We start from the raw sequence: 25,000 nt of genomic DNA on the forward strand, positions 1-25,000 counted from the left end.
TATTTTGAGCTCCTATCAGACAGGAAACAGCAGCCAAATGTGGTCTAACTGACGCAGCTGGCTGTCAATCATCTGTATACATACACACACACACAATCACACACAATCACACACACACACACACAGGGTTTATATAACTGAGGAACACACAACAGCTACAGTCTCTGAGCAGACAGACGGGTGTGATGTGTGTCAGACAGACAGGTGTGATGTGTGTGTTCAGGTGTGTGTGTGTGCTGCTGTGTGTGAGTGTGTGTGTGTGTCTGAACCTGCAGGATGAAGCTGTGATGTTCAGCGGACCGACAGGAAGTCTGTTTGGATTCTCTGTTGATTTTCACACCTTCAACAACAAGTAAGAAACCCTAAATTAACATTAAATTAACTCCTGGCTAACGCTGAACTAAACACACCAGTGACATGTGGGTTAACTAACTTAACTTAAACACTTAACTAACCACTTAACTCACGTATTAACTGAAACTGTTTCTAACCCTTTAATCCCACATTTAACCTGCTTTATGTATCACCTGAATCTTTAATTAATACCTCAATCAACCCCTTCACTCATCATGTCAGGTTCATTTATGTTGGTTAAAGGACCAGTTCCCAGTGTTCCCAGTGTTTCCAGTATGTTAAACCAGCAGTCAGGTGTCTGTAATCATTCCTCCTGTTCATACTGGATATTAAAGATCCTTCAAATGTGCTTTCAATGGAAGCGATGGAGGATAAAATCCACAGTGTGTCCACACAGTCATTTAAAGTGTGTGTGAAGCTTCTATTCAGCTTCATCAGTCTGAGTTAGTCATATCAAGTGGATATCTGACACATTTACAGTCTTTTTAGCATCAAATTCCCTCTTTGTGTTTCCTCGGACAGTGTTTCCCTGTTGAGCTGCAGGTGGAAGTATAGTAACAAAAAGAGGGACTTTGGCACTAAAAAGACTGTAACGTTGAAAGATATCTACTTGATTTGACTCATTTGGACGCTGAAGCTTCATATTAGCTTCAGATAAACTTTAAATACATTTTTGCACAGAAGGAGGACTGTGGATTTTGTCCTCCATCATTTCCATTGTAAGGTCATTATGAAGGGATCTTCTAATGGTCAGTATGAACAGGAGGAATGATTACAGCAAGAAACACAGCTTTAATGCTCATTTGGGCTCCTGACTGTTGGTTTAAGACACTTGAAACCACACTTAACCTGCCTTGCTAACAAAAAAAGATATTTCTGGGGTCCTTGAGGAAGAAGGTCTGAGGGTCCTTAGAGGAGTTCTGGGGTGTCTGAATAAGACATTGCCAGGTCTTTGAAGAAGTGTTGGGCTACTAAAAGAAGTTTAAAGGTCCTTCAAGAGAACTGCTGAGCTATTCAAAGAAGTTCCAGCATCTTAGAAGAAGCATTTTGAGAATGACCATGGGGTCCTTGAAGAACTTCTGGGGATCTTTCAAAAAGGTTTGAGGTCTTTGATGCAGACTTGATGAAGACGCCTTTGGGTTCTAAAGGAAGTTCAAACATCCTTCAAGAAAAAGTCCTGCAAGAGAACATTCTGGGGTACTAAAAGAAAAAGTATGGGGCCTCTGAAAAAGAAGTCCTTGAAGAAGATCTGGCGTCCTTGAAGAAGATCTGGGGTGTCATGTACAAGAAGTTCTGTAAAGAAAAGAACTTTAGGTCCTTTAAGAAGCTCTAGAATCCTGGAAGAATAGGTCTTAAGGTGCTGGAAGAAGTTCTCAGTTCCTTAAAGAGGACATTCTGGGATCCTAAAAGATGTCCCGAGGTCCTTGAAGAAGAAGTTTTTGGGTCCTAGATAAGGTTCTCGGGGTCCTGGTACAAAACTTTTTTGAGGTACTTAAAGAACTTCTGAGATTCTTGAAGAAGTTCGTGAGGTCCTTGAACAGTCTCAAGAGTAAACCCACATTAGCAACACTAAGATGTGAGTTTCTGTGTCTGCAGGTCCTTTGTTGTTATTGGAGCTCCTAAAGCCAACACCAGCCAATCAGGTGTGATGGAGGGAGGGGGCGTGTTCCTCTGCCCCTGGTCACCTGCAGGCGAGACCTGTAACATCATCAAGTTTGACGTGACAGGTGAGCTTCTGATCTCTCTACTTCTTCACTGATTTGTTTCAGGAGGACATGTCTTCCAATCAGATCACTGATGTGATATTTAGACTGACGTGTCGTACCTGTCACAGGTGACGAGGTCTACAGCAGAGATGATCTGTTCTTCCAAACCTTCAAGAGTCAGCAGTGGTTTGGAGCTTCGGTGCGATCAATCAGCAACACACACTTACTGGTGAGTGAGCTGGTGGTTGAGTAGCTGGTCAATAGTGGAAAATAATATTCTAGAGTTCCCAGTATTCCCAGTAATAATATTGGAAAGTAATCCTTTCTTGCCAGACGTATTGCTTTGTTATAGACAGTCATTGCGTCTTTGTGAACTGTGAGTCTAGTTTTCCTCCATTTTCTTTCAGCTGCCCAACAGATTCTCTTGATCTCATTAACAGGAGGAGATTCTATCAGTCCACCTCTTTTAATTTTTAGTGGAGCAACAGTATTTAAAGCAGATGGTGATGCATTATTGAAAGTTTCAACCATGTCATTTAAAGAACAGTCACAGCTGTGTGACTCAACGGATCTCATCATAGTAGAAAATACTGTTTCAGCTTCGTCATCTAAGAATCTCTTTTAAACCAAAAATTCCCTTTTTGTCTTTGTTAAGGTTATGTTGGCATCAAATATGCACATTAATGATCAGAAATAGGTAATTCAAATACTGATACATTATCAATGTTTAACCCTTTTGTTATTACTAAATCTAAGTGTTACCATGGTGATGATTGGCTTCATTTACATGTTGGGTAAATTCATAAGCTCCACAGCTTTGGAGTCACTCCTCTTATTAATATGAATGTTCAGGATGAACCATCATATCTGGAGACACCAAGTGAGATCAGCTCTGAGAATTCCTGTAGGAATAGTGATGAATATCCTGGTGGTCGATATAATATAATGATGCAGACATACAGTGGGACGAGATTCAAGGCATCTCAGAGACTGTAAAGCTTCACCTACTATGTACTTTAAGGCTAAATGGGAGAAGGAAGGGGGAATAGCTTAGCATATGCAAAACACAACTCACACTTCATTACAACTAAAATAAAGAGTAAACAAACTGGTTCATGTTGGTGGATATATGGGGATACAGACGCAAACCAGACATTTTTGGGAATGTCATAAATTACACTAATTTTGGGAAAACATGCATGTTACAATTAAAGACATTCTAGGATAAGCAAAATTATATGTACCTTGGAAGTATAGAGTGAGAAAAAATGTTTAGTTAATAAATGGAAGAAATGGATGATTTATGACAGTGGAAAATGCTTATGGACTAAGTGACATATAAATTTGAGGATACTGGATGTATATACACTGATAAAAGTCATAAGTTAACATCCACAGTACTTTTGGTAAATATTTTAAAAAAGAGAAATCTACAGATATCTATATATGAACATTAAATTCATAAACGGTCCCATGATGCAGCTTAAAAACCAGTCGTCTGCTCACCTGTCAGGCGTGTGCGCCGCTCTTCCATTTGAACGTTCAGAGGCGAGGGGCGGAGTCAGGGAAGACACCTGTAGGGAACTGCCTCCTATTGGACCAGAGCACTGGAAGCTCCACCTACTTCTCCCCCTGCAGAGGGATCATGATGGAGGAAGACTACAAAAGGATGAATAACAGTAAGACACAAAGAGAGGAAGACAGTACAACCTGTCTGTCTGTCTGTCTCCAGCTCTCATCTCTGTCTCTCTCTTGTTGCCTAGGAAACGACCAGCGCTACTGTGAGGTTGGCTTCAGCTCTGACATCACCAAGGTGAGTCACACCTGCAGGTGCTTGGTCAGCAGCAGGTTAGGTGACGTTAACGCTGTATAAGGTGACACTAACGGTGTCTGTGTGGTTGTAGGACGGTCGGCTGCTGCTTGGAGCTCCAGGAAGCTTTTACTTTCAGGGTGAGTGGAGACACTTGCTGGTCACAAACACCCGTTACACCTGACTCAATGTGTGATGTTATGATGTCACAAAGGTTACCACCGTGCTGATTTCAGGTCAGGTCATCACGGCGGCTGTGAGTGACGTCATAAACAGTGGGCGGAGCAATGATATTTATGTGGCTGGCATAAGCCAATCAGATGAGAGGGGAGCATATGACGTTTATCATGGTGAGTAGAGCTTCTATTCTTAAAGGTAAACCTGTGCTGACTCGCACTTCTTTCAATTGTTACTACATTTCCCAGGATTCCTTTGGATTCAGAACTGTGTTTCTCTAAGATAAAATCAATGTGTTTTTATCAATGTGTCAACTGATAAAAATTTATCAGTTGACACAATGAACTTCCCCACATTCATTCTGCTAACTAGCTACCATTAGCACATTGCAGAGTTATCCTGAAGAAACAAACTGAAGCTAGTCAGCTGCTCTGTTGTTGGTTCATCTTACAGAATATTTCAAACACACACAACAACAAACAATGGACAATGAGGTTCTGTTTTCTAATGACTGCAGTTCTGTGTATGTGTATCTGTCAGGTTACTCAGTGGCCAGTGGTCTGCTGACTGGAGACTCCATCCCAGGTTAATATGATATGATATGATATGATATGATATGATATGATATGATATGATATGATCAATAACTGTGTGTTTGTTTTTCAGATTATCTGGTTGGTGTTCCAAATGACAGAAACACAGCAGGATCAGTAAGGATCTTTGGTTTTTATCCTTACCTTTGCATTTTAATTTGTGTGTTGATTAGGTATTAGGTGTATTTTATGTATCATGGCTGCACACAATGGTTAAGTAATCAATGCCATGACTGTGCTATGTTTGTCTTATTTGTCCATTGCACAAATGAGGTTCCTCATGGAAAATAAAGTCAATAAACTGTAGATGTTTTAATAGTTGAGATCGTTGTGGTTGTTTGGTATTTGACTCCCTGAAGCGTGTCATTACACTTGGCGTCTGATTACTGATTGTTGTCTCATCAGAATATGAAAGAGGAAGCTGGAGGCTGTGATTGTTGCAATGAGCATAGTTGAATTCTTGCTCTTCTTATGTTTGATTTTCCAGTGGAGTTCTGTATTGAGGCTGGAGTCAGAGAGGATTCTCATTTTAGGAGTTTGTTCTATCTTTCTCGGCAAGAGTGTCAAGTTTAGAGCAAATAAGGTGAAACAATTTCCACATGGTCTGTCAGTAGCTGTTCTGGAACTTTTGATCATATCATTTGATCAGCCCAGCCTGTCCTCACAAGAAAAATGACACTAAAATTCAGGCCAACAAACACAACTTATAGTTAAGTTTACACCATCTAGCGGCCGATGTAATTATGACCTGGGGAAGTGACACTGTTCAGGTGACATCAATATAAGGTGACTTTCTTATTGGGAAGAGGCGGGTAGGGAGGATGGCTTCATAGTTAGCAAGATGGCAAAAAGGCAAAAAGTTTGCCTCTGTGGCTCAGCTGTGTTTTTCCCCAAAAGAAGGAATATATCTCACTGGTGTTTTTCACCACGAGTCACCATGGCTCAGTTGTCCAAACCATGATCTTTCCCTAAACATAACCAAGTGGTTTTTGTGCTTAAACCTAATCAGACCTTTAGACCTGTTCTGTGGTTTAGATAGACCTATAGACCTGTTCTGTGGTTTAGATAGACCTTTAGACCTATTCTGTGGTTTAGATAGACCTTTAGACCTGTTCTGTGGTTTAGATAGACCTTTAGACCTATTCTGTGGTTTAGATAGACCTTTAGACCTGTTCTGTGGTTTAGATAGACCTATAGACCTGTTCTGTGGTTTAGATAGACCTTTAGACCTGTTCTGTGGTTTAGATAGACCTATAGACCTGTTTTGTGGTTTAGATAGACCTATAGACCTGTTCTGTGGTTTAGATAGACCTTTAGACCTGTTCTGTGGTTTAGATAGACCTATAGACCTGTTCTGTGGCTTAGATAGACCTATAGACCTGTTCTGTGGTTTAGATATACCTATAGACCTGTTCTGTGGTTTGGATAGACCTATAGACCTGTTCTGTGGCTTAGATAGACCTATAGACCTGTTCTGTGGTTTAGATATACCTATAGACCTGTTCTGTGGTTTAGATAGACCTATAGACCTGTTCTGTGGTTTAGATAGACCTTTAGACCTGTTCTGTGGTTTAGATATACCTATAGACCTGTTCTGTGGTTTAGATATACCTATAGACCTGTTCTTGTGCTTGTGTATTGTGCTCTCTTCTCACTGGTTAACTGTGTGTTAACAGGTGAAGATCTACGACGGCAGGCGCAGAGGATCACTGACAGTTTCCCACAGCTTCCAGGGAGCTCAGGTGAGAGCATGATGTCATAAAAACTTAAGCGACATCATATCTGTTTGTTACCTTCACCTGTGGTCTGTCTTTCTCCTGCAGGTGGCGTCATACTTTGGACACAGTGTGGCTGTGGCAGACATCAACAGTGATGGGTGAGGAGACACAAATAAATTCTGCAGTAGAGTTTGTCTTATTGGAGCTCAGTGTTTTAGTGTTTCTCAGTGTTTTTGCTTGTTTCTGTTTGGTATAAAAGTAAAACCTCTCTGTAGTTTAGATGATGTGCTGATTGGAGCTCCTCTCTACATGGACAGAGTGAAAGAGCAGCTACAGGAACGAGGACAGGTCTGGAATATTACCTTGTTTCTCCCACTGTCATTTCGCCCAAATGTGTTTTTATTTTCATTTTGTTGTCTTTTCTGTGCAGATTCCAGCATGAATAAGTAACACGGTTTATTTATGATGATCCTTTGTGTTTTTGTTCAGTCACTTGTGAAAAGATGTATTCCTGTTAGATCTGGCAATCTGACTCCAGTTGTGATCTACATGCTCAGTGTGCTGTCCACCATTTACTTAGCTGATCAGTTTGTGCTTCTTATGACTGTTGGGAGTAATAATATATCCAGTCTGAAGCAGTCTGAAGCAGTCTCCACTGGTCTTAACTAGTTTCAACTAACCAGTCTCAACTATTCTCTTGTCAGAAGAAGTCCCAGCTGGTCTAAACCAGTCTTAACTCATCTGAACCAGTTTAAAACAGTCTTCATAACCTCTTCTTACAGAGGTGTCAAATTTACAGTACTCACATCATCAGTGTTTTTTATGATTTATCAGATTATTTTATGTTTGATTCTGCAACGTATTATTTTATTTGTCGCACATTGTAATTATTATACATGTATAACGTTGTAAAAGCGTTTCAGTGCTGTTCTTATTGTTCCAGGTGGTTGTGTACCTGCAGAGAAGACACACCTCCTTCCTTTCCCATCCTGACCAATCACTAATTGGCCTCTCCCTGTATGGGCGGTTTGGCTCCGCCCTCGCTGTGCTGGGTGACCTGGACATGGACGGTTACCAAGGTAACCATTGACAACACCTCCATATTTTAGAAAATGTTCCGCTGAGATTCTTCCTCAACATGATGGACAATCTGCTAGCTGTTCCTAGCTTATCATGCTAATTGCTGACAGTTAGAGTTGTTAGCTAATGCAGCTAACAGCTAACTCTGCCAGTAAAACAAAGAACAAACAAAACTCACCAAACTCTCAGGAACCAATCAGATATGACCTGCTCTCTCTTTTCAGACATCGCTGTTGGTGCTCCCTGGTCAGGTGACAGTGGGCAGGGTCAGGTGTTTGTCTACCTGGGCAACAAGAACGGTCTGTCAACCACGCCCTCCCAGGTGATTGACAGCCCATTGCCTAGCAGCAGGACAGCGTTCGGCTTTACACTGAGGGGCGGGGCTGACATTGATGGGAACGGATACCCAGGTGCGCTCTGAGAGGCTTTTTTTCATATTACTGTATATCAATTATCCATAATAAATGATCAATAATCCTCTCTGTGTGTCTGCAGACCTGCTGGTGGGAGCGTGGAGTGCAGACCGAGCTTTTGTTTACAGGTGAGACGTCATCAAATCTACAGAGAACATCTGGTTCAAAACGTGTACATGTGATCTTGTCACTGATCACATACTGTATATTGATATATTAATCAGTTTTGACCAGTTAAACAAAGTGTGGTTTATGTTTTATTTGAATCATTTTTTAAGAGGTAAAATTATTCATTAAATCATTGGAAAAAAGCAAATATTAGTCAGACAATATTAATATAATTTTGTGTAGCAGAAATGTTCCTTCTTTGCTCCTTTCCTTGTATTCGTGATGCGACCCCACAGGTGTATTATGTGACAGTCTGTGGGGGTCCTGATCCGCTGGTTGGGAACCACTGACCCATGTATCTGATAAAGGACTGATGGGATGAACAAACAGACTGTTTTCCAGCTGTTTTCTGTCAGTCATGTGATGACATTGTAAGTTTGCATGACACTAGTGTGTTTGTGTGTTCAGGTCACAGGCGGTGATCCGGTCCAGAGTTTATGTCTCTCTGCTGCCAGACTTCCTGAATCCAGACGTCAAACTGTGTCATCGAGAAAACACACTTGTGTCCTGGTAACTAACTAACAATGAACTTACTGATTATCAAAATAATAAAAAAAGGAAAGACTACATCACAAAAACCTACTTGTTGACTTAAAATACAAAAAGTGAATATTCTGAAAGTTCTTGAAAGAGCTCTGTATTCTCAAGATATGTTACAGTGGTTCTTGAGGGAGTTTTAGGGTTTTCAACAAGGATTCTTTGGTAGATCGGAGGATCCTTAAAGGTGCAACATACAACATTCAGCCACTAGATTTCAGCAAACCAGCTATTTGCTATGTAAAGATTTGGTGGAGTAATGGTGTCCTGAGCAGAGAGTGAAGTCAAACTCCCTCTGCGTGTGTTGTTGGGCATCAATCATGTGGTCAGACAAAGGAAGGCCTACTTGTAAACTCTGAAGCCACGTTTGTCCCTTTAACCCCTGAAACAAAGGAGCAGCGCCAAAATGCTGCTCTCACAGACTCCATCTCCCAGCCTGCCCCGGCAGCTCACACCTTGCTGTGAAATCTGGGAGAACCCCAAACTCTTAACTCTCATTAGCAGAGATGCTCCAACACCAGGGGAAGACACAGCGACGCAGCTGTGATATCACCACAGCTTTAAGAAGTGGCAGAACAGAGACACCGTTGCCTTTCCAATGTTACTGCAACAGAGAAAACTCTGCTTCCTCCGTGAGCCAGTTTACTAAAAGAGATAACCCCATGCACGTGTAATTCCCCTCGCCGAGTTTGAAGAGCCTCCCCTTGCTGGACGAGCTGAGACCTCGCCACGTGTTCGTCCAAATAAGATCTCTGTATCCGAGAGACAGACTGCTGCTGCAGCCCTGCGCTCTCGCTGCCTGCAGAAGGAAGAAAGGATTTCTTCACAGAGATGAAGGACAGCGTCCGTGCCCCGCTCGTCTTTAACTTAGTCAGCTCTGCTGTTTTCACCAGCAACGAGGATCAGCTGCCATCAAATCCGCAGACAGAGTGTGAAAACAGCCCCGTCAGCCTCCGAGCTGAGGAATGGAGCCAGACCCAAAAGACAGACTTTTACACACCCTACTCGCTTTCTGAAGGGACACAGGTAAGCCTAAGTCTGGGCAGAGAGTATGAAATTGTGTGTTACTTTCAGCTTTATTGCTGTTGTATGTTGTGAACTGACGGACTGCTCTGAGGAGTATTTGAAGTCTGCTGCCTGTTTAGATGTGTTCACCATGCTAGACTGTTTTTGTGTTTGTCCCACTCGGGACTGCTGTGTTTGTGCCACCACGAGTGAGAAAGTAAGTTGCTTTGTCGATTGACAAATCAGACAGCATGCATTACAGACTGCTGTCTGTACGCTCACTCTCTGTGGACAAAGCAACCGCTGCTCTCCCCCACAGTCCCAGGACTTCACCATGTGTTTCTCCTCCTTTCTTTCTCTCTCTCGTTACTAACACTCACACACACCCACATACACAACACTCGCACACTTTTACACATCTGGTGGACAGATAACGTGGAACACAGCGACGCTCTGCCCCTTGTCATTTATCATCAGACGTGTAATTTCGGCGACTTGGGCGAGTATAGAGCACAGAGATGCCAGTCGGCAGCATCTCGCTATTGTTCTAACGAATATCTAAAGGTACTGCGGTCACATCCACCATTTGGTCCTCATGTGACATCATCTCCGTCCGACTGACGTCCGCCATTCTTGAGATCATGTGACATCATCTCATGAGATCACATCCGCCATCTTGCCCACAAACACACAGACATATTAGCATTCTAGGTTAACTCTTTTATGAGACTATCTCACTGTCTGGTTATTGGTCCCAGTTTCCAGGTGTTGCCCCCCAGTTATTATTCATCAATATTAATAATTTTATTTATTTTAATAATTAATATATCGGTTCAGGGGCCACTTTCTTTTTTCCCCCCAACTTTATTGAGTAAATGATGCGCACATTTGTTTTGGTCTGAGACGCTGGTGTTCTAGTGCGACATCTAGTGGTGCTGAATGTTGTATACTGCACCTTTAAAAACTGTCTGAAGTTGCAGGTTTTGGGGGTTTTAAGGTCCTTAAAGAGATTCCAGGATCCTTGAAAAACTCTTGGGGTATTTAAAGGGCAGGTTCACAATTTTTCAAGTGTGTCTTAAAACAACAGTCAGGAGCCCAAATTCCCTCTTTGTGTTTCCTCGGACAGTGTTTCTCTGTTGAGCTGCAGGTGGAAGTATAGTAACAAAAAGAGGAACTTTGGCACTAAAAAGACTGTAACGTTGAAAGATATCTACTTGATTTGACTCATTTGGACGCTGAAGCTTCATATTAGCTTCAGATAAACTTTAAATACATTTTTGCACAGAAGGAGGACTGTGGACTTAGTCCCCCATCACTTCCATTGTAAGGTCATTATGAAGGGATCTTCTAATGGTCAGTATGAACAGGAGGAATGATTACAGCAAGAAAAACAGGTTTAATGTTCATTTGGACTCCTGAAGGTTGTTTTAAGACACACTTGAAAAACTGTGAACTTGTCCTTTAAACAGGTTTTAAGGAGTGGATCCAGAATGCATCAGAGGGTCTCTGGGTTAAAGATTCCAGCTGAAAGTTGATGTAGAGTCTGGTGTCATCTGCATATTGACAAATGTTAATATTGTGTTGTTTTAAAAAGATTACAATAAAATGTTTTAATTAAATAAAATTCAGAACAGATGTTCTCTCTCTCATTAGTTTTGTAATCCAGATGTGTGTCTATGTGTCCGGCCACAGGATTCCTCAGCAGACAGGTAATCTCTTTGTACAGCTGAACACAATCATCTATGCAGAATTTCATTGATGGTGACGTCATTTTTCTATCTGTCTGCTAATTGGCTGAGGCAGTACTGGGGATGGAGCTACAGCTGGACAGAATGAAGCAGCCAATGGCAAAACGGACCCTGCTGCTGTCAACCAATCAGCCACAGGAGACAATGAAGCTGATTGTACAATGGGAGGTGGGCGTGGCCTGTGTCAATCGGACCGCCTACCTGAGGGTGAGTCACCCACTTTGGATGTTATCACTTGATTGAATGGGCGTTATCAGTGGTTATCAGCCTCATAGATGTGGTTTAGAAGGGGCCTGCTACACCTGCTGTAGGTGCATATCGACAGATCGGAATAGGACCATGACACCCACGAGTAAGTAAATAAAAGTAAGTAAAATTTTATTTATATAGCACCTTTTTTTAACACAGGTTACAAAGTGCTTTATAGTGACATTGGGACACAAAGAAAATAGGACACAAAAACCATGAAAGACACGTTCAAGAACACAGCAAGCATACAGTCATCACCCGGAGCACACACTTGAATTTATGAAATGTTATGAGAAAGTCATTCTAAAAAAGGAGGTTTTTAGGTGTTTTTTGAAACAGTCAACAGATTCAGCTGATCTGATGGAAGTGGGGAGATTGTTCCAAAGTCTGGTTGCCAGGGCAGCAAAAGCACAGTCACCTTTGGTTTTTAGTTTGGCACGTGGTACGGCCAACAGGTTTTGGTTGGAAGACCTAAGTGACCGCATGGTGGTATACGGGCTTAGTAGCTCGGATATATATGCAGGAGCTAAACCGTGTAAGGCCTTATAAGTGATTAAGAGAATCTTGAAATCAATCCTGAACTTCACTGGCAGCCGATGCAATGAGGCTAAAACAGGGTGATGTGGGATCTATGGCCAGTCCTACTTCATAGCCTCGCTGCTGCGTTTTGTACAAGCTGAAGACGTGACAGGTCAGCTCGGCTAAGGCAAGTGAAAAGGGAGTTACAGTAATCGAGACAGGAATAAATGAAGGCATGAATGATATGCTCTACGTCTGAGGCTGACAGTAATGGTCTGATTTTTGCAATGTTCCTGAGTTGAAAACATGCTGTTCAAATTTCAAATTAGGGTCAAATATAACGCCAAGATTCCTGCATTAGTTTTGGCATAGGGGGCAAGTGGGCCAATATGCTGAATGATGCCTCCAGCAGTATTTTCAGGGCCAAAAATGAGAAGCTCAGTTTTGTCAGAATTTAACTGAAGACAGTTGACAGACATCCAGTCCTTTATCACAGCTAAACAGCTGCGGAGAGTGTTTAGGTTGCTAAAATCATCTGGTTTTACAGAAAAATATAGCTGAGTGTCATCTGCATAGCAATGATAGGATGTACAGCCAAGGCGACTGATTATCTGTCCAGCATATACAAAGAGAAAAGAACTGGACCAAGGATCGACCCCTGGGGTACCCCATATAGCAGCGGACTGGATGAGGACACATCGTTACCCACAGAGACAGAAAAACCTCTATTTGACAAATATGACATAAACCATTCTAGAGCTTTCCCTGAGATACCAACACATGTATTTAGTCGATTAATGATGATGGAGTGATCAAAGGTGTCAAAGACAGCGCTCAAGTCAAGTAAGACCAAGATGGAGAGTTCCCCCTTATCAGCCTGCATGAGGATGTCATTCATGACTCGTAACAGAGCAGTTTCAGTGGTTTTCACGAAAATCAGATTAAAATTTAACAAAGATAATATTTCTTTCCACAACTTGAAGAAGATGCTCAGCAACAACTTTTCCCAGTATTTTGGAAATGAAAGGTGGGTCTGAAATTGTTTAAAACAGCTGGATCTAGGCCAGGTTTTTTTAGAAGTGGCTGGACACTGGCTGTCTTAAACTGATCAGGGACATAACCAGAGGTGAGGGACATGTTTATTATAGTGAGTACAGCAGGGCCAATGACAGGAAGGACCTCCGAAAAGAAGGGAAAAGATATCAAGATTGCAGGAGGACAGGCGCAGATGAGAAATTGTCTCTATAAGGTTTTGCATGGTAATTGGGGCAAAATGGGTCAGTAAGAGTAGGTGATATGCTGCTACTTCCCATGATGCACTGAGCTCCTCTCTCCTCCTCTCCAACTATACGCATTCATGTACCATCAATGCATGTCACTAACTTGGCTTCTTCCCCGGAGTTTTTGTGCTTTCTCGTCTCACAGGATGAGGGACATGGACTACCTGGTTATGGATGGCAGGAACCACGGCTGCAGGACGCCGTGGTGGCGTGGGCCTGTGGGTGTCCTGCCTTGACAGCCACTCCTGCTGTTATTGTTACTAGTTTTATTTCTATTATTATTATCGTTGTTATTGTTATTATTGTCCTTCTTTCTCTCTTGGGTTTCTCCCCGTTAAAGGGGAGTGTTTCCTGCTGCTGCTCGTGGAGGAATGTTGGGTCTCTGTAGATTAAAGAGTTCGGTCTCAACCTGCTCTATGTGGAAAGTGTCCTGAGATAACTTTTGTTATGACCTCGTGCTTTATAAATAAATTGTGTTGAAAACTGAATTACGTTACGTTATGTTACAAAATAATGATGTTTTATGATGTGACAATGCCGTGGTTCAGGTCTGGTTAGGGAAAGATCATGATTTGGGTTAAAATGATCACTTGAAACATGGTTAAACATGGCAACCATGACAGCTGCTAGATGGCGTCTGTAACTCAAAGGTGACCTCCACCTTGCTACAGGTGTAGCAGGCACATCTATGAGGCTGATAACACTGATAACGCCCAATCAATCGATTGATAACGTCTGAAGCAGGTGAGTGAATGAAGGAATAAAAATACACACACACACACACACAATCGAGCAGAGTCACATCTGTGTGTGGGTGTGTGTGTGTGTGTGTGTGTGTGTGTGTGTGTGTGTGTGTGTGTGTGTGTGTGTGTGTGTGCACGCAGTCTGAAGAGGAAGTTCGGGATAAATTGAGTCCGATCTTCATCAATGTCAACATCAGTCTCCTCAACACTACCCAGCATGCTTTGCTGCACGGGCAAACACACGCAGCTGCTCAGGTGAGTCTGACACACGTTAAACACTTTTATTTAATCCACCAATGACCTCACAAGTACAGAGGATTCGTGTGTGTGTGTGTGTGTGTGTGTGTGTGTGTGTGTGTGTGTGTGTGTAGACCAGGATCATTCTGGACTGTGGTGCAGACAACGTGTGTATTCCCGACCTGAGGCTGAGCGCTGAGCCGTGAGTGAACAACACACACAACTACAGATTCCCTCGTCTCAGGGTTAGTGGCCAGTAAATAAGGGTCCTTACAAATATAGAAGTAAAGCTGTGTGTGTGTGTGTGTGTGTGTGTGTGTGTGTGTGTGTAGCTTGTCAGACAGTGTGTTGGTCGGTGAGGATCAGTCGGTGGTGTTGTCGGTGTCGGCGGAGAACCATGGTGAGGGTGCGTACGAGACTGAGCTGGTGGTCCAAATCCCCGAACACACACACTTCCAAAGCAGTCAGGTAACACACACACACACACACACACACACACACACTCACACACACACACACACACACACACTCACACACACACACACACACACACACACACACACACACACACTCACACACACACACACACACACTCACACACACACACACACACACACACACACACACACACACACACAGTTAACATCCAGCTTCCTGTCTGCAGGGTGTGAACAGGCTGGTGTGTGTTCAGAGGAAGGAGAACCAGACTGTCGTCGTGACCTGTGACCTCGGAAACCCCATGAGACAAGGACACAAAGTAACACCCACGTGCACACACACACACACACACACACACACACACACACAGTTTGATAAACGGTTAAATGTCTATATTTGATTTGTTGGAAAGTAACAGTTGATAGTTCTGGTTTTAATACAGTAAATATGTTTCAACAGGATATAAAACAGTAATTAAAGCTGCAGTGTGGGACTTCTGTCTCCACCTCTGACAGTGACAGTAATTACAAAAACACTGTTGACATGTGCTCACGTCATAGGCTCCTCCGCAGCCTGCTCTGTCGCTACTGTTGTGGCTATAAAACGGTGTATAAATTGTTTTGAGTGTTACGTAACCGACACGCAACGACTCGTTTCACTATCAGAATTTGATCCATTCGGTCCGCTGTTTTGAAAGTCTAGAAGAGCCGAACGATTCAATTATTTTATCCTCATTCAAGTTAGCAGAGAGCTAGCCGGAAGTACAAAACCACCAGATTACAAACTCTGCATGCTGTGAAACACTGAGAGATTTATCTGGTGCTGATGGTTTAATCCACATCGTGTGAACTCGTTTGGCTTGAATGTAACGGATGTTCATTTATGTGTAAAAGTTCCACTGCAGAGTAAATTTCACTGAATCGTTTTCATGTGGTAACGTTGAAATGTGCGTCTGTAGCTGCAGACTCGTCTGGTGTTCAGCGTCGGCCGTCTGGAGGAGGTGGAGTCTCACATCACCTTCAACCTCAGGATCAGGAGGTACGAACTGTCTCTCTCTCTACCCGTCTGTCTCTCTGTGACTAAAATCCTGTTTGATGCCTGACCTGTCTCTCTCTCTGCCCGTCCACCTGTCTCTCTCTCTCTCTGCCCGTCCACCTGTCTCTCTCTCTCTCTGCCCGTCCACCTGTCTGTCTCTCTCTCTGCCCGTCCACCTGTCTGTCTCTCTCTCTGCCCGTCCACCTGTCTCTCTCTCTCTGCCCGTCCACCTGTCTCTCTCTCTGCCCGTCCACCTGTCTGTCTCTCTCTCTCTGACTGTCCACCTGTCTCTCTCTCTCTCTGCCCGTCCACCTGTCTGTCTCTCTCTCTCTCTGCCCGTCCACCTGTCTCTCTCTCTCTGCCCGTCCACCTGTCTCTCTCTCTCTCTGCCCGTCCACCTGTCTGTCTCTCTCTCTCTGACTGTCCACCTGTCTGTCTCTCTCTCTGCCCGTCCACCTGTCTCTCTCTCTGCCCGTCCACCTGTCTGTCTCTCTCTCTCTGACTGTCCACCTGTCTCTCTCTCTCTCTGCCCGTCCACCTGTCTGTCTCTCTCTCTCTGCCCGTCCACCTGTCTGTCTCTCTCTCTGCCCGTCCACCTGTCTCTCTCTCTGCCCGTCCACCTGTCTGTCTCTCTCTCTCTGACTGTCCACCTGTCTCTCTCTCTGCCCGTCCACCTGTCTGTCTCTCTCTCTGCCCGTCCACCTGTCTGTCTCTCTCTCTGCCCGTCCACCTGTCTCTCTCTCTGCCCGTCCACCTGTCTGTCTCTCTCTCTCTGCCCGTCCACCTGTCTCTCTCTCTGCCCATCCACCTGTCTGTCTCTCTCTCTCTGACTGTCCACCTGTCTCTCTCTCTGCCCGTCCACCTGTCTGTCTCTCTCTCTGCCCGTCCACCTGTCTGTCTCTCTCTCTCTGACTGTCCACCTGTCTGTCTCTCTGCCCGTCCACCTGTCTGTCTCTCTCTCTGCCCGTCCACCTGTCTCTCTCTCTGCCCGTCCACCTGTCTGTCTCTCTCTCTCTCTGACTGTCCACCTGTCTGTCTCTCTCTCTCTGCCCGTCCACCTGTCTGTCTCTCTCTCTGCCCGTCCACCTGTCTCTCTCTCTGCCCGTCCACCTGTCTGTCTCTCTCTCTCTGACTGTCCACCTGTCTGTCTCTCTGCCCGTCCACCTGTCTGTCTCTCTCTCTGCCCGTCCACCTGTCTGTCTCTCTGCCCGTCCACCTGTCTGTCTCTCTCTCTCTGCCCGTCCACCTGTCTGTCTCTCTCTCTGCCCGTCCACCTGTCTGTCTCTCTCTCTCTGCCCGTCCACCTGTCTCTCTCTCTGCCCGTCCACCTGTCTGTCTCTCTGCCCGTCCACCTGTCTGTCTCTCTCTCTCTGCCCGTCCACCTGTCTCTCTCTCTGCCCGTCCACCTGTCTGTCTCTCTCTCTCTGCCCGTCCACCTGTCTCTCTCTCTGCCCGTCCACCTGTCTCTCTCTCTGCCCGTCCACCTGTCTGTCTCTCTCTCTCTGCCCGTCCACCTGTCTCTCTCTCTGCCCGTCCACCTGTCTGTCTCTCTCTCTGCCCGTCCACCTGTCTGTCTCTCTCTCTCTGCCCGTCCACCTGTCTGTCTGTCTCTCTGCCCGTCCACCTGTCTGTCTCTCTCTCTGCCCGTCCACCTGTCTCTCTCTCTCTCTGCCCGTCCACCTGTCTGTCTCTCTCTCTGCCCGTCCACCTGTCTCTCTCTCTGCCCGTCCACCTGTCTGTCTCTCTCTCTCTGACTGTCCACCTGTCTCTCTCTCTCTCTCTCTGACTGTCCACCTGTCTCTCTCTCTCTCTCTGCCCGTCCACCTGTCTGTCTCTCTCTCTCTGCCCGTCCACCTGTCTGTCTCTCTCTCTGCCCGTCCACCTGTCTCTCTCTCTGCCCGTCCACCTGTCTGTCTCTCTCTCTCTGACTGTCCACCTGTCTGTCTCTCTGCCCGTCCACCTGTCTGTCTCTCTCTCTCTGCCCGTCCACCTGTCTCTCTCTCTGCCCGTCCACCTGTCTCTCTCTCTGCCCGTCCACCTGTCTGTCTCTCTCTCTGCCCGTCCACCTGTCTGTCTGTCTCTCTGCCCGTCCATCTGTCTGTCTCTCTCTCTCTGCCCGTCCACCTGTCTGTCTGTCTCTCTGCCCGTCCACCTGTCTGTCTCTCTCTCTGCCCGTCCACCTGTCTGTCTGTCTCTCTGCCCGTCCACCTGTCTGTCTCTCTCTCTGCCCGTCCACCTGTCTCTCTCTCTCTCTGCCCGTCCACCTGTCTGTCTCTCTCTCTGCCCGTCCACCTGTCTCTCTCTCTGCCCGTCCACCTGTCTCTCTCTCTGCCCGTCCACCTGTCTCTCTCTCTGCCCGTCCACCTGTCTGTCTCTCTCTCTCTGCCCGTCCACCTGTCTCTCTCTCTGCCCGTCCACCTGTCTGTCTCTCTCTCTGCCCGTCCACCTGTCTCTCTCTCTGCCCGTCCACCTGTCTCTCTCTCTGCCCGTCCACCTGTCTGTCTCTCTCTCTGCCCGTCCACCTGTCTGTCTCTCTCTCTCTGCCCGTCCACCTGTCTGTCTCTCTCTCTGCCCGTCCACCTGTCTCTCTCTCTGCCCGTCCACCTGTCTCTCTCTCTGCCCGTCCACCTGTCTCTCTCTCTGCCCGTCCACCTGTCTGTCTCTCTCTCTCTGCCCGTCCACCTGTCTCTCTCTCTGCCCGTCCACCTGTCTGTCTGTCTCTCTGCCCGTCCACCTGTCTGTCTCTCTCTCTCTGCCCGTCCACCTGTCTCTCTCTCTGCCCGTCCACCTGTCTGTCTCTCAGTAAGAACTCAGTGAACTCCAGCAGTAACAAGGTCACAGTGAAGGTTCAGGTGAAAGCCGAGGCGACGCTGGAGATCAGAGGGTAAACAACAACAACAACAACAACAACAACAACAACAACACTTATCAATCTGTTCGATCACATCTACAGACTGATTGTGATCATGTGTGTTTTCAGAGGCTCCTCCCCTCCTGAAATCGTCCTGCCGCTCCCTGATTGGCAGCCTGCAATGCATCCTGGGAGTTTAGAGGAAGTGGGTCCACTGGTGGAGCATGTGTATGAGGTGAGACGGGTTCTGTGACCTCACAGGTCATGTGTATGAGGTGAGACGGGTTCTGTGACCTCACAGGTCATGTGTATGAGGTGAGACGGGTTCTGTGACCTCACAGGTCATGTGTATGAGGTGAGACGGGTTCTGTGACCTCACAGGTCATGTGTATGAGGTGAAATGGACCGAAACAACCACACAGAGTCCCTTTAGAGGAGGGGGTGGGCAAACAGTGGTCCCCTACCCAAATCTGGGTCTCCAGCAAAGACGTTTGGCTGTAAACAGCTTTTCACTGTCAGAGTTTATATCAACAGTCATTTTTAGCCAGATTTGTATTAATGTAAGTTTCTGTAATTCTGTTGTTCCTCAGTTACTGATGGATACAGTTTCAATTATCAATGATATTCTTGAATTAATTAATAGAAATAAAGAAATTAAATATTGGAAATACAGGCCTGAGTTTCCCCCCGTTGAACAATGATGCCTGCCTTAGAGGAGGTGGTCTCATTCCCAAACCAACCCTGGAGCGGTTCTCTGTGGTGGAACGTGATCCGACCTCGATCTGACCGACTACCGGGTGAACTCTGTGAGTTTGAGCTCCCATAGCCAGGAGCGCTTTGCATGCTGGGATGTTGATGAGTGAGTTTAATAGTGACTAACAGCGAGCAGCTAGCCAGAGACTTAATCCAGAGGCCTTTCTCGATACCAAATCCGCGAAGTTCTGACTAAAAGTTCGACTCGGGAGCACAATCCCAGTCCTATAAGCACAGGCGGAGCCCTCTACTGGACTCTATGGCTAATACTCCTCCCAGTCACCCAACTGGGCCTCTGTGGATCCAAGCGTAGGCTGGCGAACCACCGTTACAGGCGGCGCAAGAACTACAACAGGGTGGGAGGGGGCAGTGCTGATGTGATGCTGACTTTTCCTGAGTGTAACTCAGTTTCATCGGAGGTTTGTTTGTCTGGGGGGGGGGGGCCTCGGGGCGGCCCCCGCTGCAGTGGTGGTGTGGTGGTGACTCTGTTGAGGTGGTGTTGGAGGTGGTTGAAGCAGCAGAGGCTGTTGGTGCGTTCTTCTCTCGGCCAATTAGGGTGTGACAACGCCCTTTTTCTGGGGTTTAAAAGAGGAGAGAAACTGGACACCCTGGTTTCTGATCTTTCCTCAACTGACTGTCAGACAGAACCTCTGGTCTGTTCAGGCCCTTTACGGTCTCCTTGCCTGTCTTTTGTCTTTCTGGTTTGAGGGTACCTGATGTGAGGTGGTTTCTCCAAGTGAATATTATTTGGTTTTTTAAATTTTTTCTTTGGCTTGGAGCTGGTTCTCAGGCTTCTTGCTGATTAGCTGGGTTCAGGGAGAATCAGCACCACCACAAGCTGCTTGGAGTGTCTCCGCCGAGGCATCTGACAGCGGTGGCGGCGGCGGTGGCGGTGGCGGAGGGCCAGATAGAGCCGTGAGTTCATCTTCGAAGCGGAGATCTATCTTGAGCTCTGGCTTGCTCTCGTCACAGCAGAGTGAGACGTCACATCATTGAAAATGTTCCCACCGCTTCTGGCGTAGATCTGGAGGAAGCGCTCAGCAGAATACGCAGGGCGGTGGCTGCATCACGCCGCTCTCTCGCCGACCGGGGCACGGCGGGCAGGAACACGCAGGAACCAGCGACTCCATCCCTGGAGAAGAGAGATCGGTGAGCTGATTCGCTGTTGCTGAAGAAAGAGGATGGCGAAGCAGCAGCGAGATGCTGCTTTTATAGGCTGCAGGACGCATTGGTAGGCGTATCCTGATAATAAAAATCCAAACCGTTAAATTTAATACAGACTGTCAATTAATTTGATTAATATGTGTATGTGTGTACATGTGGAGCTCCAGAGGCAGCGCTGCTGTTCTGTCCAGTAAAAACATGAAACTTCACTTTAACTTGAGACAAACTGATGTTGCAGCTGCAGTCGTTAGATTTCATCTGTGAGACCAACATTTATCTTCCAGAAGGAATTAAATCACATATCAAGACGCTGCGGAGACGTTCATGTTCTCCCGGGATGACCACATGTTGACCGGCCGATCATCTCAGGAGTCGGGCTGCTAGCAGCTGAGATGAGCGGCTGGTCCAAACATCTCCCAACACATCCCAGCAGGTTTACAGACTGGCGTTACTGGGATAAACTGGCCACATGTTGGAATCTATATGTTACTTTCTCTCCTGAAAACATTAAAACTTAATAAAGTGACATATTAACAGTCCTGCAGTGAACATTAAAACAGATCTTAGCCATCACTGCCAGTAAGTGTGAAATGCATTCTGGGATACTTGGCTGTCAGATCCTGATGTATCCTCGATAAAACGGGGACACATACTGGGCTGGATGTGGACTGTGAATTGGAACACAGACTGGGAACGGCTCAGGTCGGACTGGGGTCTGGCAGCGCAGAACATTATATTAGCCAAAGGAGCTACTTCCTGTTTTACGTTCTTACTCCCGCCTCAGACACGTCTGACCAATGAGAGGAGAGAACACTCTCACCTGTCTTGCTCTAATCTATTGATCCATGATTGATGATATTGATGATATTGATGATGTCGGTGTGTAGTTGAGGAACCAGGGTCCCAGTGCAGTGAACGCCCGGCTCACAGTGGACTTCCCGTCCACCTGGCGACATCACTTCCTGCTCTACATCATCTCCAACGCATCAGAGGAGTCCCTGAACTGCAGGACCATGAACGCATCGCAGATAGACCCCTTCAAGGTCCAAACCTGTCTGTCTCTCACCTGTCTGTCTCTAACCTGTCTGTCTGTCTCTCACCTGTCTGTCTCTAACCTGTCTGTCTCTAACCTGTCTGTCTGTCTCTAACCTGTCTGTCTGTCTCTCACCTGTCTGTCTCTAACCTGTCTGTCTGTCTCTAACCTGTCTGTCTGTCTCTCACCTGTCTGTCTCTAACCTGTCTGTCTCTCACCTGTCTGTCTGTCTCTAACCTGTCTGTCTGTCTCTCACCTGTCTGTCTCTAACCTGTCTGTCTGTCTCTCACCTGTCTGTCTCTAACCTGTCTGTCTGTCTCTAACCTGTCTGTCTGTCTCTAACCTGTCTGGCTCTCACCTGTCTGTCTCTAACCTGTCTGTCTGTCTCTCACCTGTCTGTCTCTAACCTGTCTGTCTGTCTCTAACCTGTCTGTCTCTAACCTGTCTGTCTCTCACCTGTCTGTCTCTAACCTGTCTGTCTCTCACCTGTCTGTCTCTCACCTGTCTGTCTGTCTCTAACCTGTCTGTCTCTAACCTGTCTGTCTCTAACCTGTCTGTCTCTCACCTGTCTGTCTCTAACCTGTCTGTCTGTCTCTAACCTGTCTGTCTGTCTCTCACCTGTCTGTCTCTAACCTGTCTGTCTCTAACCTGTCTGTCTGTCTCTAACCTGTCTGTCTCTAACCTGTCTGTCTGTCTCTCACCTGTCTGTCTGTCTCTAACCTGTCTGTCTGTCTCTAACCTGTCTGTCTCTAACCTGTCTGTCTGTCTCTCACCTGTCTGTCTGTCTCTAACCTGTCTGTCTCTAACCTGTCTGTCTCTCACCTGTCTGTCTCTAACCTGTCTGTCTCTCACCTGTCTGTCTCTAACCTGTCTGTCTCTCACCTGTCTGTCTCTAACCTGTCTGTCTCTAACCTGTCTGTCTGTCTCTCACCTGTCTGTCTCTCACCTGTCTGTCTCTAACCTGTCTGTCTCTCACCTGTCTGTCTCTAACCTGTCTGTCTCTAACCTGTCTGTCTGTCTCTAACCTGTCTGTCTCTAACCTGTCTGTCTCTCACCTGTCTGTCTCTAACCTGTCTGTCTCTAACCTGTCTGTCTCTCACCTGTCTGTCTCTAACCTGTCTGTCTGTCTCTCACCTGTCTGTCTCTAACCTGTCTGTCTGTCTCTAACCTGTCTGTCTCTCACCTGTCTGTCTCTAACCTGTCTGTCTCTCACCTGTCTGTCTCTAACCTGTCTGTCTCTAACCTGTCTGTCTCTCACCTGTCTGTCTCTAACCTGTCTGTCTCTAACCTGTCTGTCTGTCTCTCACCTGTCTGTCTCTCACCTGTCTGTCTCTAACCTGTCTGTCTCTCACCTGTCTGTCTCTAACCTGTCTGTCTCTAACCTGTCTGTCTGTCTCTAACCTGTCTGTCTCTAACCTGTCTGTCTCTCACCTGTCTGTCTCTAACCTGTCTGTCTCTAACCTGTCTGTCTCTCACCTGTCTGTCTCTAACCTGTCTGTCTGTCTCTAACCTGTCTGTCTGTCTCTCACCTGTCTGTCTCTCACCTGTCTGTCTCTAACCTGTCTGTCTGTCTCTCACCTGTCTGTCTCTCACCTGTCTGTCTCTAACCTGTCTGTCTGTCTCTCACCTGTCTGTCTCTCACCTGTCTGTCTGTCTGCAGCTGGCTGGTAACTCCTCCAGTGTTTCTGTAGTTTCTCAGTTGAATCAGCAGGAGGAGACAAACTCACACACACAGACTCAACATGTGGTAAATATATTATCTCTCTCTTTATATATATATATATAAATGTATATAAACGTAGCTCAAAAAGTAAGGAAATATGTGTTTGGTAGATTATTTCTTTGTTGTAACGAAGCTTCTTGGTAATAAATCTTCTATCGTTGGAAAGTCTGTTTATTTCCCTTTTAAATGGAGCCACATTTGTAAGGAACATGCATTTGTGGGACGAGCAGCAGAGCTGAGTATGTGGGTTGCGCCCATGAAAAATTTGCTAAATCTTCTCTGCCGATGCCAAACAGCTTATTCTGCCTGCGTGCTGACAGGGGGAGGAAACGGTCTTCTTGGGGTGTCGTCTTTTTGGGACGCCCACGTCACGGCCTGTCTCTGACATCCTGTCATATGGAGATGGTACTAGGGCTCACTCCAAATAATGCTGCGACTTGGTTTTTTGGAACACCAGCTTGAAGTTGCCCTATCGCACGGGCCCTATCTAGTTCAGTCAAACGTGGCATGCTGATTCTGGGAGCAGACACCTACTGACCACTGTAGCAGGGCCCAAGCTCACAGGTGCTGCCTGGAGGCACCAGAAGCTCAAAACAAGAGTCAGTAGCAACAGCAGAATAAGCTGTTTGGCATCGGCAGAGAAGATTTAGCAAATTTTTCATGGGCGCAACCCACATACTCAGCTCTGCTGCTCGTCCCACAAATGCATGTTCCTTACAAATGTGGCTCCATTTAAAAGGGAAATAAACAGACTTTCCAACGATATAAGATTTATTACCAAGAAGCTTCGTTACAACAAAGAAATAATCTACCAAACACTAATTTCCTTACTTTTTGTGCTACGTTTATACATGATGATAATAATGTATTGTTTAAAAAAAGTATAATGTTGTGCATTGTATTATATATTATACCGTGGGTGTATATATATATATATATGTGTGTGTGTGTGTGTGTGTGTGTTGTAGCGCTGCAGCAGCAGTGAGACGGGCTGTGTCAGGTTTGTATGTGATGTCATGGCGTTGGAGCGGGGTTCCAGCGCTGTGGTCCGAATATCAGCTCGACTGTGGACACACACACTTACACAGGTCAGAACACACACACACACACACACACACACACACACACACACACACACACACAATGATGATGTCATCGTTTCCTTTCTACAGACTCCCTATCTGAACTATGAGCTTGTGTCATCCGCTTCCTATGATGTCATCAACGCATCATCAAGGGTCCAACCTCTTCAACTGCCGAGTGGACACACACAGGTATGCACACACACACACACACACATATACACACACAAACAAACACACAAACAAACAAACACGCAAACACTGAAATCTGAGAAAAAAATGAGTTTTGTTGCTGAGAACTGTGTGTGTTTATGTGTGTTTGTGTGTGTGTGTTTGTATGTCTGTGTTTGTATGTGTGTGTGTTTGTATGTCTGTGTTTGTATGTGTGTGTGTTTGTATGTCTGTGTTTGTATGTGTGTGTGTTTGTATGTGTGTGTTTGTGTGTGTGTGTGTTTGTGTGTGTTTGTATGTGTGTGTGTTTGTATGTGTGTGTTTGTATGTGTGTGTGTTTGTATGTGTGTGTTTGTGTGTGTGTGTGTTTGTGTGTGTTTGTATGTGTGTGTGTTTGTATGTGTGTGTTTGTA

At 45.8% G+C, this 25,000-nt stretch overlaps 1 protein-coding gene across 10 annotated transcripts in view; it reads left to right on the forward strand.

Moving 5' to 3' along the window:
* itga2b (integrin, alpha 2b) overlaps window positions 1-25,000 on the forward strand; it is a 33,178-nt gene that overhangs the window by 5,474 nt on the left and 2,704 nt on the right. For 3 of the 10 annotated variants that reach the window (XM_042393931.1, XM_042393932.1, XM_042393930.1), the window contains 29 exons: window positions 1-352; window positions 1,951-2,081; window positions 2,189-2,289; window positions 3,574-3,739; window positions 3,824-3,873; window positions 3,965-4,010; window positions 4,107-4,220; window positions 4,588-4,632; window positions 4,714-4,757; window positions 6,317-6,382; window positions 6,464-6,516; window positions 6,634-6,706; window positions 7,302-7,437; window positions 7,663-7,848; window positions 7,934-7,979; window positions 8,428-8,529; window positions 11,215-11,270; window positions 11,365-11,516; window positions 14,242-14,355; window positions 14,472-14,539; window positions 14,670-14,805; window positions 15,002-15,094; window positions 15,734-15,813; window positions 18,614-18,694; window positions 18,791-18,896; window positions 21,466-21,621; window positions 23,272-23,358; window positions 24,303-24,422; window positions 24,507-24,608. The exon at window positions 1-352 is cut by the window's left edge. In XM_042393931.1, the coding sequence (XP_042249865.1) occupies window positions 186-352; window positions 1,951-2,081; window positions 2,189-2,289; window positions 3,574-3,739; window positions 3,824-3,873; window positions 3,965-4,010; window positions 4,107-4,220; window positions 4,588-4,632; window positions 4,714-4,757; window positions 6,317-6,382; window positions 6,464-6,516; window positions 6,634-6,706; window positions 7,302-7,437; window positions 7,663-7,848; window positions 7,934-7,979; window positions 8,428-8,529; window positions 11,215-11,270; window positions 11,365-11,516; window positions 14,242-14,355; window positions 14,472-14,539; window positions 14,670-14,805; window positions 15,002-15,094; window positions 15,734-15,813; window positions 18,614-18,694; window positions 18,791-18,896; window positions 21,466-21,621; window positions 23,272-23,358; window positions 24,303-24,422; window positions 24,507-24,608 (2,877 nt within the window). In that variant the 5' untranslated portion in view covers window positions 1-185. The remainder of the gene's footprint in view (window positions 353-1,950; window positions 2,082-2,188; window positions 2,290-3,573; window positions 3,740-3,823; window positions 3,874-3,964; window positions 4,011-4,106; window positions 4,221-4,587; window positions 4,633-4,713; window positions 4,758-6,316; window positions 6,383-6,463; window positions 6,517-6,633; window positions 6,707-7,301; window positions 7,438-7,662; window positions 7,849-7,933; window positions 7,980-8,427; window positions 8,530-11,214; window positions 11,271-11,364; window positions 11,517-14,241; window positions 14,356-14,471; window positions 14,540-14,669; window positions 14,806-15,001; window positions 15,095-15,733; window positions 15,814-18,613; window positions 18,695-18,790; window positions 18,897-21,465; window positions 21,622-23,271; window positions 23,359-24,302; window positions 24,423-24,506; window positions 24,609-25,000) is intronic. The other 7 variants (XM_042393933.1, XM_042393936.1, XM_042393934.1 and 4 more) reach the window with 4 other exon arrangements.

Source organism: Thunnus maccoyii, chromosome 18, assembly GCF_910596095.1.
Source record: "Thunnus maccoyii chromosome 18, fThuMac1.1, whole genome shotgun sequence".
Classification (NCBI taxonomy): Eukaryota; Metazoa; Chordata; class Actinopteri; order Scombriformes; family Scombridae; genus Thunnus; species Thunnus maccoyii.